At 34.8% G+C, this 15374-nt stretch overlaps 1 protein-coding gene across 1 annotated transcript; it reads right to left on the reverse strand.

Annotated features, from left to right (window-relative positions):
- Positions 1-12052: 12052 nt before the first annotated feature.
- Positions 12053-13704, reverse strand: LOC107798647 (small heat shock protein, chloroplastic). The gene is made up of 2 exons (XM_016621668.2): positions 13452-13704; positions 12053-12702 (listed from the first exon to the last, which is right to left on the reverse strand). Exons 1-2 carry the CDS (start codon positions 13660-13662, stop codon positions 12260-12262), a joined length of 654 nt encoding a protein of 217 aa, XP_016477154.1. The 5' UTR covers positions 13663-13704; the 3' UTR covers positions 12053-12259.
- Positions 13705-15374: the final 1670 nt, after the last annotated feature.

Below are 15374 nucleotides of genomic sequence, written 5' to 3' on the forward strand. Positions count from 1 at the left end.
AACTTTCTTGTCACACAAGACTCTCGACGCTAACCTCCACTTCATCCACCTCACCCATATACGGTGTGTGACATCCTCGTCGATCTCTCTGATCCCCTAAATAACTGACCCAAGGTACTTGAAACTACCCCTCTTAGGAATGACTTGAGAGTCAAGCCTCACTTCCACTCCCGCTTCCATCGGCTTGGTACCCAAATTTGCACTCGAGATATTCCGTCTTCGTCCTGCTCAACCTGAAACCTTTAAACTCAAGGGCATGTCTCCAAACCTCTAGCCTCTCGTTGACGTCGCCTCGTGTCTCGTCAATTAGAACTATGTCATCAGCAAATAGCATGCACCATGGCACCTCGCCTTGAATATGATGAGTTAGTGCAGGCATCACCAAGGCAAATAGGAAAGGGCTGAACACAGACCCTTGGTGCAACCCCGTAACAACCGGAAAATGTTCGGAGTCGCCTCCTACTATCCTAAGCCGAGTCTTAGCTCCATCATATATGTCTTTAATCACCCTAATGTAGGCAACCGGGACCCCTTTAACCTCTAAGCAGCTCCATAAGACCTCCCTAAGAACCCTGTCGTATGCTTTATCTAGATCAATAAACACCATGTGGAGATCTTTCTTTTCATCCCTGTATTGTTCCACCATCCTACTAATAAGGTGGATAGCTTCTGTGGTAGATCGCCCCGGCATGAACCCGAACTGGTTGTCTGAAATAGACATCATCCTTCGCACTCTTATTTCTACCACTCTCTCCCAGACTTTCATGGTATGAATCAGTAATTTGATACCCATATAGTTGTTATAGCTCTGGATATCGCCTTTGTTCTTATACAACGGAACCATTGTACTCCACCTCCACTCTTCAAGCATCCTATTAGTCTTGAATATAACATTAAACAACCCAGTAAGCCATTCCAAGCTTGCTCTACCTACACACCTTCAAAGTTCAACCGGAATTTCGTCTGGCTCGGTAGCTCTGCCTCTTCTCATATTACGTATTGCCTCCATGACCTCATCGACCTCAATGTCCCTACAATAACTTAATTCATGGGGACTGTCGGCATTTCTCAATTCACCTAGTATAATATCATGATCACCTTTTTCATTTAGAAGTTTATGAAAGTAGGTCTGCCGTCTTCTCTTAATCTGGTCATCCCCCATCAAAACTTTGTCGTCATCATCTTTTATGCACCTCACTTGGTCCAGATCCCGAGCCGTCCTCTCTCTCACCCTAGCTAGTCGGAATAACTTCTTCTCCCCGTCTTTGTTCCCTAGTTCCTCATACAGACGAGCAAAAGTTGTCATTTTATCTTCCGTTACTGCCATCTTCGCCTCCTTCCTAGCTACCTTATACCTCTCACTGTTCACTCTCTTTTCCTCCTCACCAGTGCTCCCTACTAACCGCAGGTAAGCCACCTTCTTTGCTTCCACTTTACCTTGGACAACTGCATTCCACCACCAATCTCCTATGTGGCCACCGGTGCTGCCCGAAGATATCCCTAACACCTTTCTCACCGCCTTCCTTATATTGTCCGCCGTTGTCGACCACATAGTGTTTACGTCCCCACTACTTCTCCAAGCTCCCACTGCCGATAACCTTCCTTCCAACTCCTGAGCTTTATCCTTAGTCAAGGCGCCCCATCTAATCCTCGGGAGACCTCATACTGACCTCTTCTTCCTCCTTATCATAATACCAATGTCCATCACTACAAGTCTATGTTGCGTTGCAAGGGTCTCACCTGGGATAAACTTGCAATCCTCGCACAACCTTCTATCGCATCTCCTGAGGAGGAGACAGTCAATCTGAGTCTTCGCCACCGAACTTTGGTAAGTAACCAAATGCTCTTCCCGCTTCGGAAAACTTGAGTTCGCAATCACTAGATCGAATGCCTTGGCAAAGTCCAACAGCGAAGTGCCCCCTCATTTTTGTTCCCCGAAACCAAAGCCGCCATGAACCTCAGTATAACTACCTGCAGACGACCCAATATGACCATTGAAATCCCCTCCTATGAATAACCTCTCGGAAGGCGGAATACTACAAACGATGTCTTCCAACCCCTCCCAAAAGCGCCTTTTAATCTCCTCTTCCAAGCCTGTTTGCGGCGCGTACGCGCTAACTACATTTAAAGTACACTCACCCACCACCAATTTAATAGTCATTAGTCTATCATTCACCCATTTGATCTCTACCACCAACTCTCTAAGATGGCTATCTACCAAGATACCCACTCCATTCTTACCCCTTAGGACATTTAAAGTACACTCACTCTATTTTGGCAACAAATATGTTTGAGAATTGTATTAGTATTTTTGCACTTAGATTTTTATCATTCAGACTTTCAGTAGATCAGTATGTGTTAGTTTATCTTCCGCATTTAATATGTTATGATATTACATGTTGATTCAGCCAGTCAGTTGGTTCGTTCGGTCACATGTAGTCAGGCACTGAGTGTCGTGTTACGTCCAGGCCTAGGTTTGGGGCGTGACACTCATGGTTTGTACTACTAGTCCTTGGGAAATTGTATAAAATTCAGTTATCTCATCTTTGACTCATATCAGTATTATTATATTGTGTTTTATTATTAGTGGGCTTACCTAGCGGGTGGGATTAGATGTCATCACGACGGTTTGAATTTTGGGGTCTGGTATCACTACCCCCCTCCAAGAATATTATTCAGACACTAAGTGGATAAGAGGAAGGCACTGGAGGCAATTTCGGAAAGAAGTTGCAGCAACTATACTTGGTGATATGGTCTATTACACCTGGTAAGCCAGAAACTACAGGATCTTTAGATAATTTAGTTTGACCACTGAATTTTGTGGTGGACAGATTCGAAGGAACTTCACGCAAGGATCGGCATGCGATCAAGTTCAAGGAAGGCAAGAAAATGCCAAACGTTAGTTAATCGATTTTGTAGTTAGGTCAAGTGTATAGTAGGATTTTTGTTTTGTTTTTGTGTCCTGTGGTCTAGTAGTACTGATTATATTTATACTAGATGCCCTTTGTCACACCACCTTTTTGCGCGCCCGCCCCAAGGGATAGATGCGCGAGGGAGTTTTTCCAATTTAAGTGACAATATTCGAAATGGGATTATTTATTTAATTCAGAGTCGCCACTTGGGAAAGGTTTAGCTTTTGGTGTCCCAAGTCACCGGTTTATCTTGAATCCCAAATCGGGGAAATTTTTTACTTTTCCAAATGAAGTCTGCGAACCAGAAATTCTAAGTAAGGAATTCTGTTGACCCGAGGGAAGGTGTTAGGCACCCTCGGATCCCGTGGTTCGAGCACGGTCGCTTAAATTGTTATAATGGCTAAATATCTTATTTGAATACATGTTATGACTTATGTGCTTTTATTAAGTTTAAACCGTTTTTATTATTATCATTTATTTTCTTATAGAATTGCAACGTCGTGAAAATGCATCTCGAACCACGTCACAATCAATGCACCCGTAGTTGTTAACACATTTCGACTCCGTTGAAATTTGAATTTGGGTCACATAAATGCGCACCCAAATTTAAGAATGTAATTTAATTAAGTCGCGCCTAAAGAGTCTAACGCGTTATTATCTTTGGAAAAGGCAGTGAAATTCACTAAAAAGTTCATCCCAAATTCTAAGTATTTATTATGATCAATTATTGAGGACCCCACAGTTTGTGCATTTTATTTGGCGAGGCTCATCTCATTTTTATGAAAGGATAAGCCTATAGCGACTACATTTTTCCTATTCTGTTTGTCTCTAAGAAAAATGAAAGAGAGGAAAATACACGCTAATTAAATTACATGCTTGATCAATTCTGGATTCCTGTTAATTATCTGATTAGTTATTTACAAGGCGGGGATTGTTTCGTGCCTTGTTCCATGATTGAACATGCTGTTATTTTACTAAAGGAGATTACATACAAGATTAAGGGAAATGCTAGACTTATGCCAAATGTTCTTCAAGTTCGAATTTAAACTAACTTATTCGGGCTTGATTAACGGAATCAATTACTTATTGCATTTTCGCCCAAACTAGAAGCAAACTGATTGGCATGTTTGAAACAAGAATAGAGGTGAGATTTAGCTATTGATATACTAAACACCTATGCATTCAATATCATACAAATGGCTAAATAAACAAGATCACAATATTTAAACAAACTATGTTTCAACTGAGTACAAGCTAACCCAAAGTATTTTTTTTTTGTTTGAGCTACTAAAATTACACGATCCTAACAACATTTATAAAGCCGTAAGTACAGCCACCACTGATTAAACTCCTTTGCATCTTTCATTTCGTACTCATTGTTACTGTTACATCAGTGTGAGATTCAAAATATGTACCTGGATGTTGAATACAACAGAAGAAAAGAATACAGAGAAGTCAGCAGCAGCAACAATAAGAGTGGTAGCAACAATAACAAATACAGCAGCAGTGGCAGCAACAAAACAGTAGCAACAAAGAATGGTAGAATCAAACCCCGATGGACAAACCAAAAACAACCCAATGAAACAATACCCAGTGACCAAACAATCACACTCAGCAGATTCGGTTAGGACTAGGGGATACCAATGTCGTTCAGACAGACAGAAATAGGTGAATCCTGACACAATAAAGGAAACAGTTTTCTGATTTTTCAAACACTCAAGGAAGGACCCTAAGCTGGACAGAACAAATGGCAGATTAATGCTGATTACCAAACAGAAAATGAGGGTGAGGCAAAATAGGATTTCACTTCAATGAAACAGCCTGAGTTTTTTTTTCTCTTTTTGATTTTTAGAAATATATCTTTTCTGATTTTTTTTAGAACTATTTTTGATTTTCAGAACTATTTCCTTTCTTGAACTCCCCACTCTCTCTTTTCTGATCTTCCTCTGATTGAATCCCCCTTAACTAATGGAAACTCTCCTCTATTTATAGCCTAGCATCATACCATCTACTAGCCTGTTAAACAATTCAAACTCCCCATCCCCCCTCTTGTTTTCCACTCACAACCATAAAGAAAGCCCTTCCCCATCAGATTCCCCCTGACAGCCCTATCTTTAAAATATTCAAAGTAATTTCCATTTTATTAAACTAAAACAAGGGTATGGGCAGCCTGAATATGCCCTGACAGCACATGCTGTCAAGTTAATTTTAATCTCTTAAAGGCTTTAATGCACATGCTGTCCACAAGTGCACATGCCATCAATTCAGACTTAACCCTGAACTGCAGCTACAACCCAATCCTTAAATGTTTTCTGATTTAGCTAACAGACAAATACATAGTGACAATAAACAACTAAGCTGATTCACAATGCTTCAGTAAATCAAATTAAATAGCATGAGTCGAATTACTATCATTCCAACTGAACTAATTGACGACATATATCGAATCGACTACGCGAATCACAACACATACAATTGAAGCCAATGATCAGAATCCAACAGTATTAACATGTGATTCAAATTGTACTGACCAAACCAAGGTTGCCCTGGAAACTAATTAATCGACCAAATTCAATTTGAGTCGATTGTATAGTTTACACACATACACACGATCAGTAAATGAATAAAGACTCGACCCAATACAGAGGTCCTGGCAAGGTGGACAGAACAGTTGACACAAAACAAATCAACTACCATTTAGGCACATGTGAACAGACATTTAACTATAACAACAAAATGAACTTACAAGAAAAAGGAAAGCAGAAATACCTTAAAGGTTTGAGAAAAAAAAAATCAGAAGACCATGTCTCGGATTTGAATCGACCTTTCTTGGGGTTGAACGGACTTTAATCGAAGTGTTCTCAACTGAGAACACTTCGATTAAGATCCATTAGACCCTAATCTTCTGGTTCAAACGGACAAAAATCGGACTCAGGACTTCTAGGGTTCCTAAAGTAGATTTGGGATTCAGGTTTTCCTGGTTGGATTCGGACCAAACCAAGCCTGGTTTGGTCATGAGGGAGGTCAGGGGAGTGCCTGTCATGGATTTGGGGTGGTTTGGCATAGGTCGAGGCCCAGCTCGAATCTTCAAATGAAGATTCGAGACGGTGGGGGAAGATTCGAGACCTAAGGTCAGCAGATCTGTGTTCAGGGGGTCGAGGTGGTCCTAGGGTGTTAAGATGGTGGTCACCGGCGTCCTTGCCGCGGATTTACGGTGAGGGGAAAGGGGGGCGGCACTAGGGTTCTAAAGGGTTTGGGTCTGGTGAGGACGACCTAAGGGCAGGGGGGGTTTGGCTTAGGGCGCGGGGTGAAGAGGAGAGGTTTATATACGGGGTGAGTGATCTGATATTGGCCGTTGGATCGCCAATGATCAACGGCTGTGATCTTTCTACTGAAGGGAACGGCGTCGTTTGGTCTCACGCTGGGAATGGATCAAGCCGGGTTTCATTGGGTCGGGTCAGGTAACGGGTAAAGGAGATGGGACGAGGGCCGTCAGATCAACCTGGTTTGAACGGCTGAGATGGGTTGTCCTTGAAACGACGTAGTTTTGGTGTCAAACTACGTCGTTTGGTGGCATGGGAGATGGGTCGCTTGGACCGGTTGCCTTGGGCTGCTTTTGGGCCTCAAATTTAGAGAAAACAGGCCCAATCCGATTTTTAAACCAATTTGCACTCTTTTTCTTTTATTTTCTAATTTAAAACCAATACCTAGTTAAAGTGAAATTAAACACCCATTAATTAGCACTTAACACAATTATCACACACATATTAAAATATTTAACTAGGTAAAATCACACCATGGCGACAAATAGAATCAAAGATGCATATTTTTGTGATTTTTCTTTTAATAACTGAATTATGGTTTAATTACACACGACATATATTTTTTGTATTTTCGTTTGATAAGACTAAATAAGAATGGACAAAACCACAAATAACTATCAAAAATGCCACGTAAATTCCAAAAATTGTACAGCAAAACCATTTGTTATTATTTTTGATTTCTTTTTGGAGTGATTGTTGCGTCAATAAAAATCACGTGCTCACACCCTTTAGTAGGTACAAACTTTTGGTTGTTATAGTAATATTCACAGATTATTGCTCCCAATTACAAGTAATTTCGTTTGTAGCAAATGACTAGTTCATGAAGACAATAACGGAATTTTGACATAAGGGATCAGTTTATTTTTCAAAAATGAGTACAATCATACGATTCCAGGATTCCCCACCCCCGACTTTTTTTTTTTCATCGACAAAATTAACTTGTGTAGGCAAAACAGTTTTCAGATGAACTTAACACAAGAATATAACTTTTCTTCAATTCCAAACAAGTTAAAGGCAATTATATGAATTCTCACTCTCCCTGAGCTTATAGGTTTATTTAGACTCGTCTCAGTCCAACATTTTTCGGATACATTGATACTAAAGTAAAAATCAAAGGCTAATTACTTGGAGTCCTTGAACGAAGCACCCAGAAGGGAAAAAAATTAGTTGGCGTAGCCACTTTTTGGCCCCGCATTAGAATTTGACCGCATTTTTAACTTGCTGGCAACGTAATGACTTTGAGATTAACTGAAACTTTGCCTATATAATTTAGGAATTTTTACACCCTATAGAAAACCTTAGTATCCTATTTATTTTAAATAAATATCATTTTAAAATATTACATCCTATAAATACCTTTTATCCTTTATAGCAAAAAATTTAAATATAGATACATCCTACAATTAAGGCACCATATATGCTAAATATTATTTTTCTCTCTCCCTTTTTGTATTTTCTCTCACATAATTACCGCGTATTTGCAAACCCCAATACAATCTCTCACTGTTTGCATACAACCAGACTCTCTTCTCTCACAAACCCTAATTTCTTAACTCTTCTTCCACCTCCTCCGTCCAAGTAAATCCCCATGCTTCAAACGCCTCCGTTTACAAGGCCGGATCGAAGGTAACATTAAAAAACTCAAAGCTGAGCGTACAAAGTTTGAGAAAAAAGCCCAAAAGAAGTCGCCCGTAAAGGTTTGTTTGTCATCCCCTAGCTCGGTAAGCCCATCTCCTCCCCCTGCTCCGTTGAATCTGAAACGAAAAATGCGATTGATTGATCAATCTGAGGATGAAAATGAAGAGGAAATTGAGAGGAGAGTGGAAAAAAGGGGTCCAGCTAGGAAATTGGATGCTGATTTTGATAGGAAAAAAGGGGTCCAGCCGGAATTAATGGTTGGACGCCGGCCGGCGAAGCTATAGGGCTGTTTCTCTCTCTAGATCGCTCAAATCGCCTATTTTAATTCAGTTGTATTCGAACGTATTCTTCAGTTGTGTTCACTTGTATTCAGGTTTAATCAGTTGTATTCACTTGTATTCAGGTTTAATCAGTTGTATTTAACTATTTTATTCGGCAGTAGTTAGTTGTATTCAAGTGTTTTATACAACTGTATTCAGTTGTATTCAGTTGTAGTTAGTTATATTCAACTATTTTATTCAGCAGAAGTTAGTTGTATTTTGTTACATTCAAGAGTTTATTCGGCTGTATTCAGTTGAATTTTTGTTGTATTCAAGTGTTTTATTCAGATGAATTAAGGTGTATTTTGTTGTATTCAACTGTATTATTCATATGTATTTCTCTTTATTCAACTATAATCTTTATTATGTATCTTTCATATACAGATTAATGAGGGATCGTTTTAGTTTGTTGAGTTAATTTAGGAGAATATCATGTGATTTGATTTCCTTCCGTTTTTAGCGCAGATAAGTTACATTATTTAATGTTAATGTCGCTTGAATACAGCTAAATACATGTCAAACTTAGCTGGAATTCCAGTTTTTACGCCTATATTTTTGGTTGTATTAATGAATACAACAGCTTAAATACATGGAATACATTGTATAAAAACATAAAAGGTATCTATAACACGTAATATAGCAAATGGTATCTATAAATGGCTAATTAGACCAAAAAGATGGTGCTTTATGAAAATTTTTCAATATGGAATGCTATTTCAGCCATCGATACTAGAGTTCGAAACCTGTGAATGATTTATGATATTTGAGTCTTTGCTAGTGTAAAGCCCAAGAATAATTTTTAGAGTTCAAAACAAAATATTTGAAACAACATGAAAGGATTTAAACCCCAATAATCGTTAATGGGGTTTGAACCTCTAAAGATTTGAACAAACCCTATTAATAGTTGTTGGGGCTTAAACATATAGAGGTTGGAACCCCAACAATTTTTATTGGGATTTGAACCTAAAATAGATATTTTCACTTATAGTACTTCTTTTGAACTCAACTATAATATTCTAGAGTTTCAACTCGTACAAATTAAAATTCCATGATTATGCCAGTTTGAATTAAGTTACCATTACTGAAATTTACACCTATAAATGTTAAAATTTTACCTTTAAAAACCCTGAAATCCGATATCATATATTTTAAATTTCATCTGTAAAGGGTTGTATATATTTTACTTGTAAAATATTTGAAATCCTTCAAAATAGAATATATATATATATATATATATATATATATATATATATATATATATATATATATATATAAAGGTGGGAATAACCAAGCTGATATTACAATTAATACAATCAATACTAATTCTACCATAATCATTCAATGAACGTTACTATTTCTATTCATATTACTGAATATAAGTTACAAATTGTAATGGTCACTATAAATACTAAAGCATATCTTCTCCAATACATACCTTTCTTCTTTTTTTCTCATTAATCTTTCTTTTACTTTTCATTCAAACTCTTTATAAAGAAAGAATTTGTTTTTCTTGTACCTTTTGATTAGAGAATGATGCTGGGAGAGTGGGAACAAGAAAAGCAGTAAGAGAGAAACTGATTTTGTAGAATTTTCTATGATATTAGTAGGAATGGAAAGGGGAGTTGATTTGTTTCATTTGCTTCTTTAAGGAAGGATGATAGTTTTTAATTTTTTGGAGGGATTGAAAGGTATGAATATGAAAAGCAAATTATACCAGAATAGAAAAAAAAAATTCTGATTTACTGATAAATGATAATATATTTTGTTTAATATTTTAGTATCTAGATTTTACTTTCAAGATCAGAATATCCATGTATTATGTTTTATTTTTATTTTTATTTTTGTAATTTATAGTATTTACTAAATGTTGCTTTATAAAAATAGGTAAAACTTGCAAGGGAAATGATGAATCGAGCATTAAAGTGGCGGCGGAAGAGTCTTGGCATTCCAGCTGAAATTTTTGCTTCCATTACACTACAAATTATCACAAAAATGTAACGTTTAACTTTTTTTGAAACATGATTTACTTTGTATTTTCTTTTTTTTCTAAAAAGAATTAACGGGGGACTGCAAGGATCCATTCATTTTTTAGACTTTGATCTTTTATTTAATTGCTAAGATTAGATTTCTCTGTTACCTTATTGACTAATCCATTTTATTGTTGTTAAAATAGTTATGTGCTATTAGGTGCTTCAATACATTAAATCAGTAAATTCTATATTCACTTGAATCTAACAATAACAACACACCCACTCGGAACACTTGTAAGAGTATTTTAATTTTTAAAACGTTATATTAACGTCAATTTTAAAATTTTAAGAGAACACTTTACTTCTTTCCTATATATAAAATATGACTAACCCATGTGAATGAGATGATATATTAATTATAAATAAGAAATAGGCCTTGAAAGTAAATGTCGTTCCTTTTTCTTGACTTCCTGGTGATGGCACAAAATGTAATAGAAGAACATAATATAATTCTAAACTTTTTCCTTAAAAAAGTACATATAAACTTGTAACTTTTCTTTCATATAAAAACTAATAAATTCGAAAATTGCTTATGTATTTTTAACTCTACTAATAAACTTTGTATATGCAATGTGACAAAAATAAATACACGAGGTAAATGAAAACCCTCTTTTCAAACACAAAAGATGTAAAGATTTTTCAAGACTTCTATTTTAGGCTTTTTGTTATGTGACTATTTTTTACTTTTACCTTTTTGTTTGAAACAGAACTATAGGTGATGTTTTAGGATTGGAGTTATACGTATATAACTTAAGACAAAAAAAATAGATTATAAATCCTTAAAAAGTAGAAAGAGGCTATAATATTTGGATATATATAAAGGCTAATTTTTGTAATTATACTTTTATTGAACATGAAGGATAATAAAAATTTAAATATATATAAACAAAGAAACTTGAGAGCATCGAATCAAATTATAAGAGCAAGACCGTTTAAAAAGTTCTAATCGAGAAGAACTCTTGAAAAATATTGAAGTAGCTAATGCACTTTATCAACGATTCTTATAAACTAAAAAGGAGATGTTGGAGAAAGAAAAAGAAAAGAGAAGGTATAACTAAGATTATTTAAGACTTGTGATTTTGGAATTTTAATATAGCACGTAAAATGAAAACATATAAAAAGAACTTAATCAAGAGAGTGATTTTTTTTTTTTTCATGAGTTTATTAGGAGGCAACTTGATTATTTAAGAAAAAGTAACAATTTCTGATTTTATGAAGTAATGAAGGGTGTGAATATTACAAAAAAAATAACATAAATGACAGAGACAAACAAGAAAAATAACAAAATAAAAAAGGGTATTTCCAAATGTCAAGGTAATAAGAATATTAAATAGAAAACCTTTTTTGCATTTTTTTATTGAAAAAATCAGAATAAAATTTCTTTTTATAGAAGTAAGGACAGATAAAGTAAATTTGGATATAAATTTATTAAATTCTTAAAATTGTGAAAAGAGATGTTATTAACCTAAAAAATTACGGAGTATTAGAAATCTCAAGAAAATAATTGAGATGTGACGGTCAAAATGAAGTGTAGCAATTAGTCATTTTGACAAAGTAGAATTTTGAAGCAAACAAATAGACTAAGAATAATTTTTGACTTGATCAGTTATTAATTTATGAAGAAAATACGATTTAATCAGTTAGATACACTTCATTATTTTTAATATTTATTTATTAAAGAAAAGATCATGTCGATAATATAACTGCGCGAAACACAAACAAATTCAATAGTTATTTAATATGTTGGGGGAATTTTTGTCCAAAATATATTCACCTTTAAAAGGAATGGCTAAAATCTATTAGTTTTTTAGACCGTGGCTAAGCGCAAATAGTAAATGTAAAAAGTGACTAATTAGTAATATTACACCTCAGAAGGGGTGGCCACATTCACTTGCCTCCTAGAGCTATTAAATTTACAAGATAAGCCCTTACTAATCTACAACTTTAGCCATAAACCTTAAGAAAGAGAACTTATACAAGAGAAGCGTCTATATATGACTAAGAGACAATATAAACTAGAGATCAAAATTGTTAATTCATTCAACATTAATGTCAAAAATCTTGGGATTACTACCAGCCTTTGGTATAGTAATGTACAAGACACCATCTTTAACCTCAGCCTTAATCTTCTCAAACTCAACATTCTCAGGCAATGCAATTCTTGTACTATACTTTCCATAGCTCTTAGCAGACCATTCTTCCTCACTTATTTTCTTGGCCACTTTCTCAGCTTTCACAACCAACATTTTCTCTTCTACCCAAACCTTCACATCTTCTTTGGTCATGCCTGGCATATCAAATCTTATTTTGTATTCTCCTTCACTTTCCTTTATCTCCCATGGTGTCCTTCCTCTTCTGTACCCAACATCTTCTTCTGCAACCCAATTTCCATTTAAAGCAAAAGGGTCTTCCATGATTCTGTCCATTGTGTCCATCATTTGTTGCACTGTCCTTGCTGTTGGGAACCTATCCCACAACCCTGCAGCCACAAATAAAATATTCAAGAAACGTCAACAACAAACTACTATACAGATATTAATAAATTTGAGAAAGGTAATGTATGTGATTTTGGTACATGTTTAGCAAAAGCCAGATTCAAGATTTGAATGAATTTGAGGTTTTACCCTAGCCAATTTAATTTAATCCATTCAAGATTTATTTTTTATAATTGTTTAATAATTTTTTTAGCACACATACATGATATGTCAAAAAATTGCTGGGCTTATAAGCTAGATCCACCCCTGGGTTCAAGGTAACTAAATGTACGAACCTCAGGAAAAATGGCTCAAAATGAAAACAATAGCAAAATCAAATCTATATTTGAATAAGCCAACCCAATTCACCAAGTTTAAACGGTATGAATTTGTGATTCGTTTACTTATTTGACCCAACAGCTTGAAATCGAGATAACCTTTCAAACTATTGGGTTTGCCAAAATAGTATAACTCAAAATGTCAAAATGCAATCCGACCTTAGACATACAAAATCAAAATTGAGAATGTGATATGTTATGATATGTCATTTCACTCATTATGACACAAGCAAATTTTAAACAAGTTATAACTCATTTTTAAAATTTTACTTGTTTTGATCTATCCAAATTTGACTCATTCCGCTGATAAGCAACCTCTATTCATCATCAAGCACTTTGACATCGTGCAACAAGAGAGAGAGAGAGAGAGAGAGAGAGTAATAAAAGAAAAAAAAAGGAAATATTTTGAATCTTACCAACAGGGGCCATTTGGGGTGATCTCTTTATGGGTTGCTGAGATTGGTGCTTGTTCTTTTCAAGATTGTGTCTTTCATCAACTGACATGGCCTTCACTTTGTTATTACAACCTCTACTAGATATTGGAACAGAGTAGTAGGAAAATTTTGGATTGTTGACAGAAAATGGAAAAGGTTGAGAAATTGAAAATCTTGATAAGCAGTGAGCCATGTTGTGTTATCTTTGAAACTTCAGTTGCAAATCCAGAAACATAGGGGAACGTCATAATATAAAGGGAACAGGGCGAAGATTGTTCTGGAAGCAGGGCCTAAGAAAGCCTATCTTGGCTTGTTTCTGGACTTCTCTGGAAACTTAGATAATATATATATTAGATAATAAGGAGTCATTTAGCTCTACAAATTTTCAAATCAAACATAGTGTAACTACGAAATTTCTAGAACCAACGACTTCTATCCTATAGTCGTTCTTTTTCGGTTTAATTATCTTTTTCTTTTTTTTTGAGATATGAGTAGTCATTTTACATGGTGATCTTTCTTTTATTTTGTGGCATGGAATTACAAAGCTGCAAAGCTTGACGTGGCCAGCAACATGGCATAACTCAAAACCTGATGTCTAAGACCCTGTTTAGTCAAACTGTAAATTACTTATTTTTAAAAATACTTATGTTCAAAAGTACTTTTAGAAAAAATATTTTTACAAAGTAGCAATTGATGTTTGATCAATGCATTGAGTAGTACTTTTTACAAGCAAATTGAGTTAGGCTTATCATCCCAAAAAGTACTTTCAAGTTCAAATTACTGAGAAAAGACCATAAAAGTTTAATTTGCAATTAGTGTTATTTGAAAGAGATAAATGAATTTAAATATTTATTATAATAAAATTTTAATCTAAACATTTAATAAATATAAAATATAGTTATTCCAAAGCGATAATATTGAGTATCCAGTATTAGTTATTGTTTACATGATGATTTAAATATATCAAAATACATCACTCAATATAAATTAAAAATCTACTCTTATAAATTACTATATAAAAGAAGAGATATATTTACAGTACAATGAATATTCCAAAAAATGGAAAAAAAGAATAATATGATAGAATAAAAAATAGAAGAAATGTATGGTAAAAGAGAAAAAGAAAATAAAAATATTAAATTAATAAGAAATAATATAAATTTAATATAAGGATATTTTTGTCTTGAATAAATTAATTTTCTGTTTCTACTTCTTGGAAGAAGCTAGAACTTGTAATTTCTCCCCAAAAATAGAAAAATTGCTTCTGCTATTACTCAAAAGCACTTTTTCATTTTGGCCAAACATCTTAAATTTTTTTGTACTTTCAAAACAATCCATTCATAATTCAATTACTTTAATGTGATAAAAAATAATCTTTACTCTACGGTCATACTAAGCAAAGTTTGTTTTATGACCCTGTCGTAAAATTTAATCCTGATTAATGTCACAAACTTAATTTGCGTTTGGCGAGTGATTTCTTTTTTCTTTTTGTTTTAAATTTCATTTCTGGTCTTGATTTGTGTTGGAAATTCTTTATCGAAATCCAGAAGGTGCGAGGAATAGTATCTGTAGGATATTCGGTAGAAGATGACAGTCCAGAACCAGACATTCAGTATGGACTTTTAGCTAATCTTTCTGCTTTTTATTCGAATAAAAACAGCTATTATAATTAACGTTCTAATACATAGCCAATGGAATGGAAAAATGAAGAATCTACCCGAAAACCTTTAGCTCTTTATGAATCATGCCGGTGTTTAGCTTGTCCAGTTTCTAATAAGCAGCAAGGGCGGACTTAACGTACGAATCGGACGAATTCAATAACTTTTGCTTGTATATTATAATCAAATTAAAAAAATTATTAATTATACATAAATATTTAATTATGAACACAATAACCCAGACAAG

Source organism: Nicotiana tabacum, chromosome 5, assembly GCF_000715075.1.
Source record: "Nicotiana tabacum cultivar K326 chromosome 5, ASM71507v2, whole genome shotgun sequence".
Lineage (NCBI taxonomy): Eukaryota > Viridiplantae > Streptophyta > Magnoliopsida > Solanales > Solanaceae > Nicotiana > Nicotiana tabacum.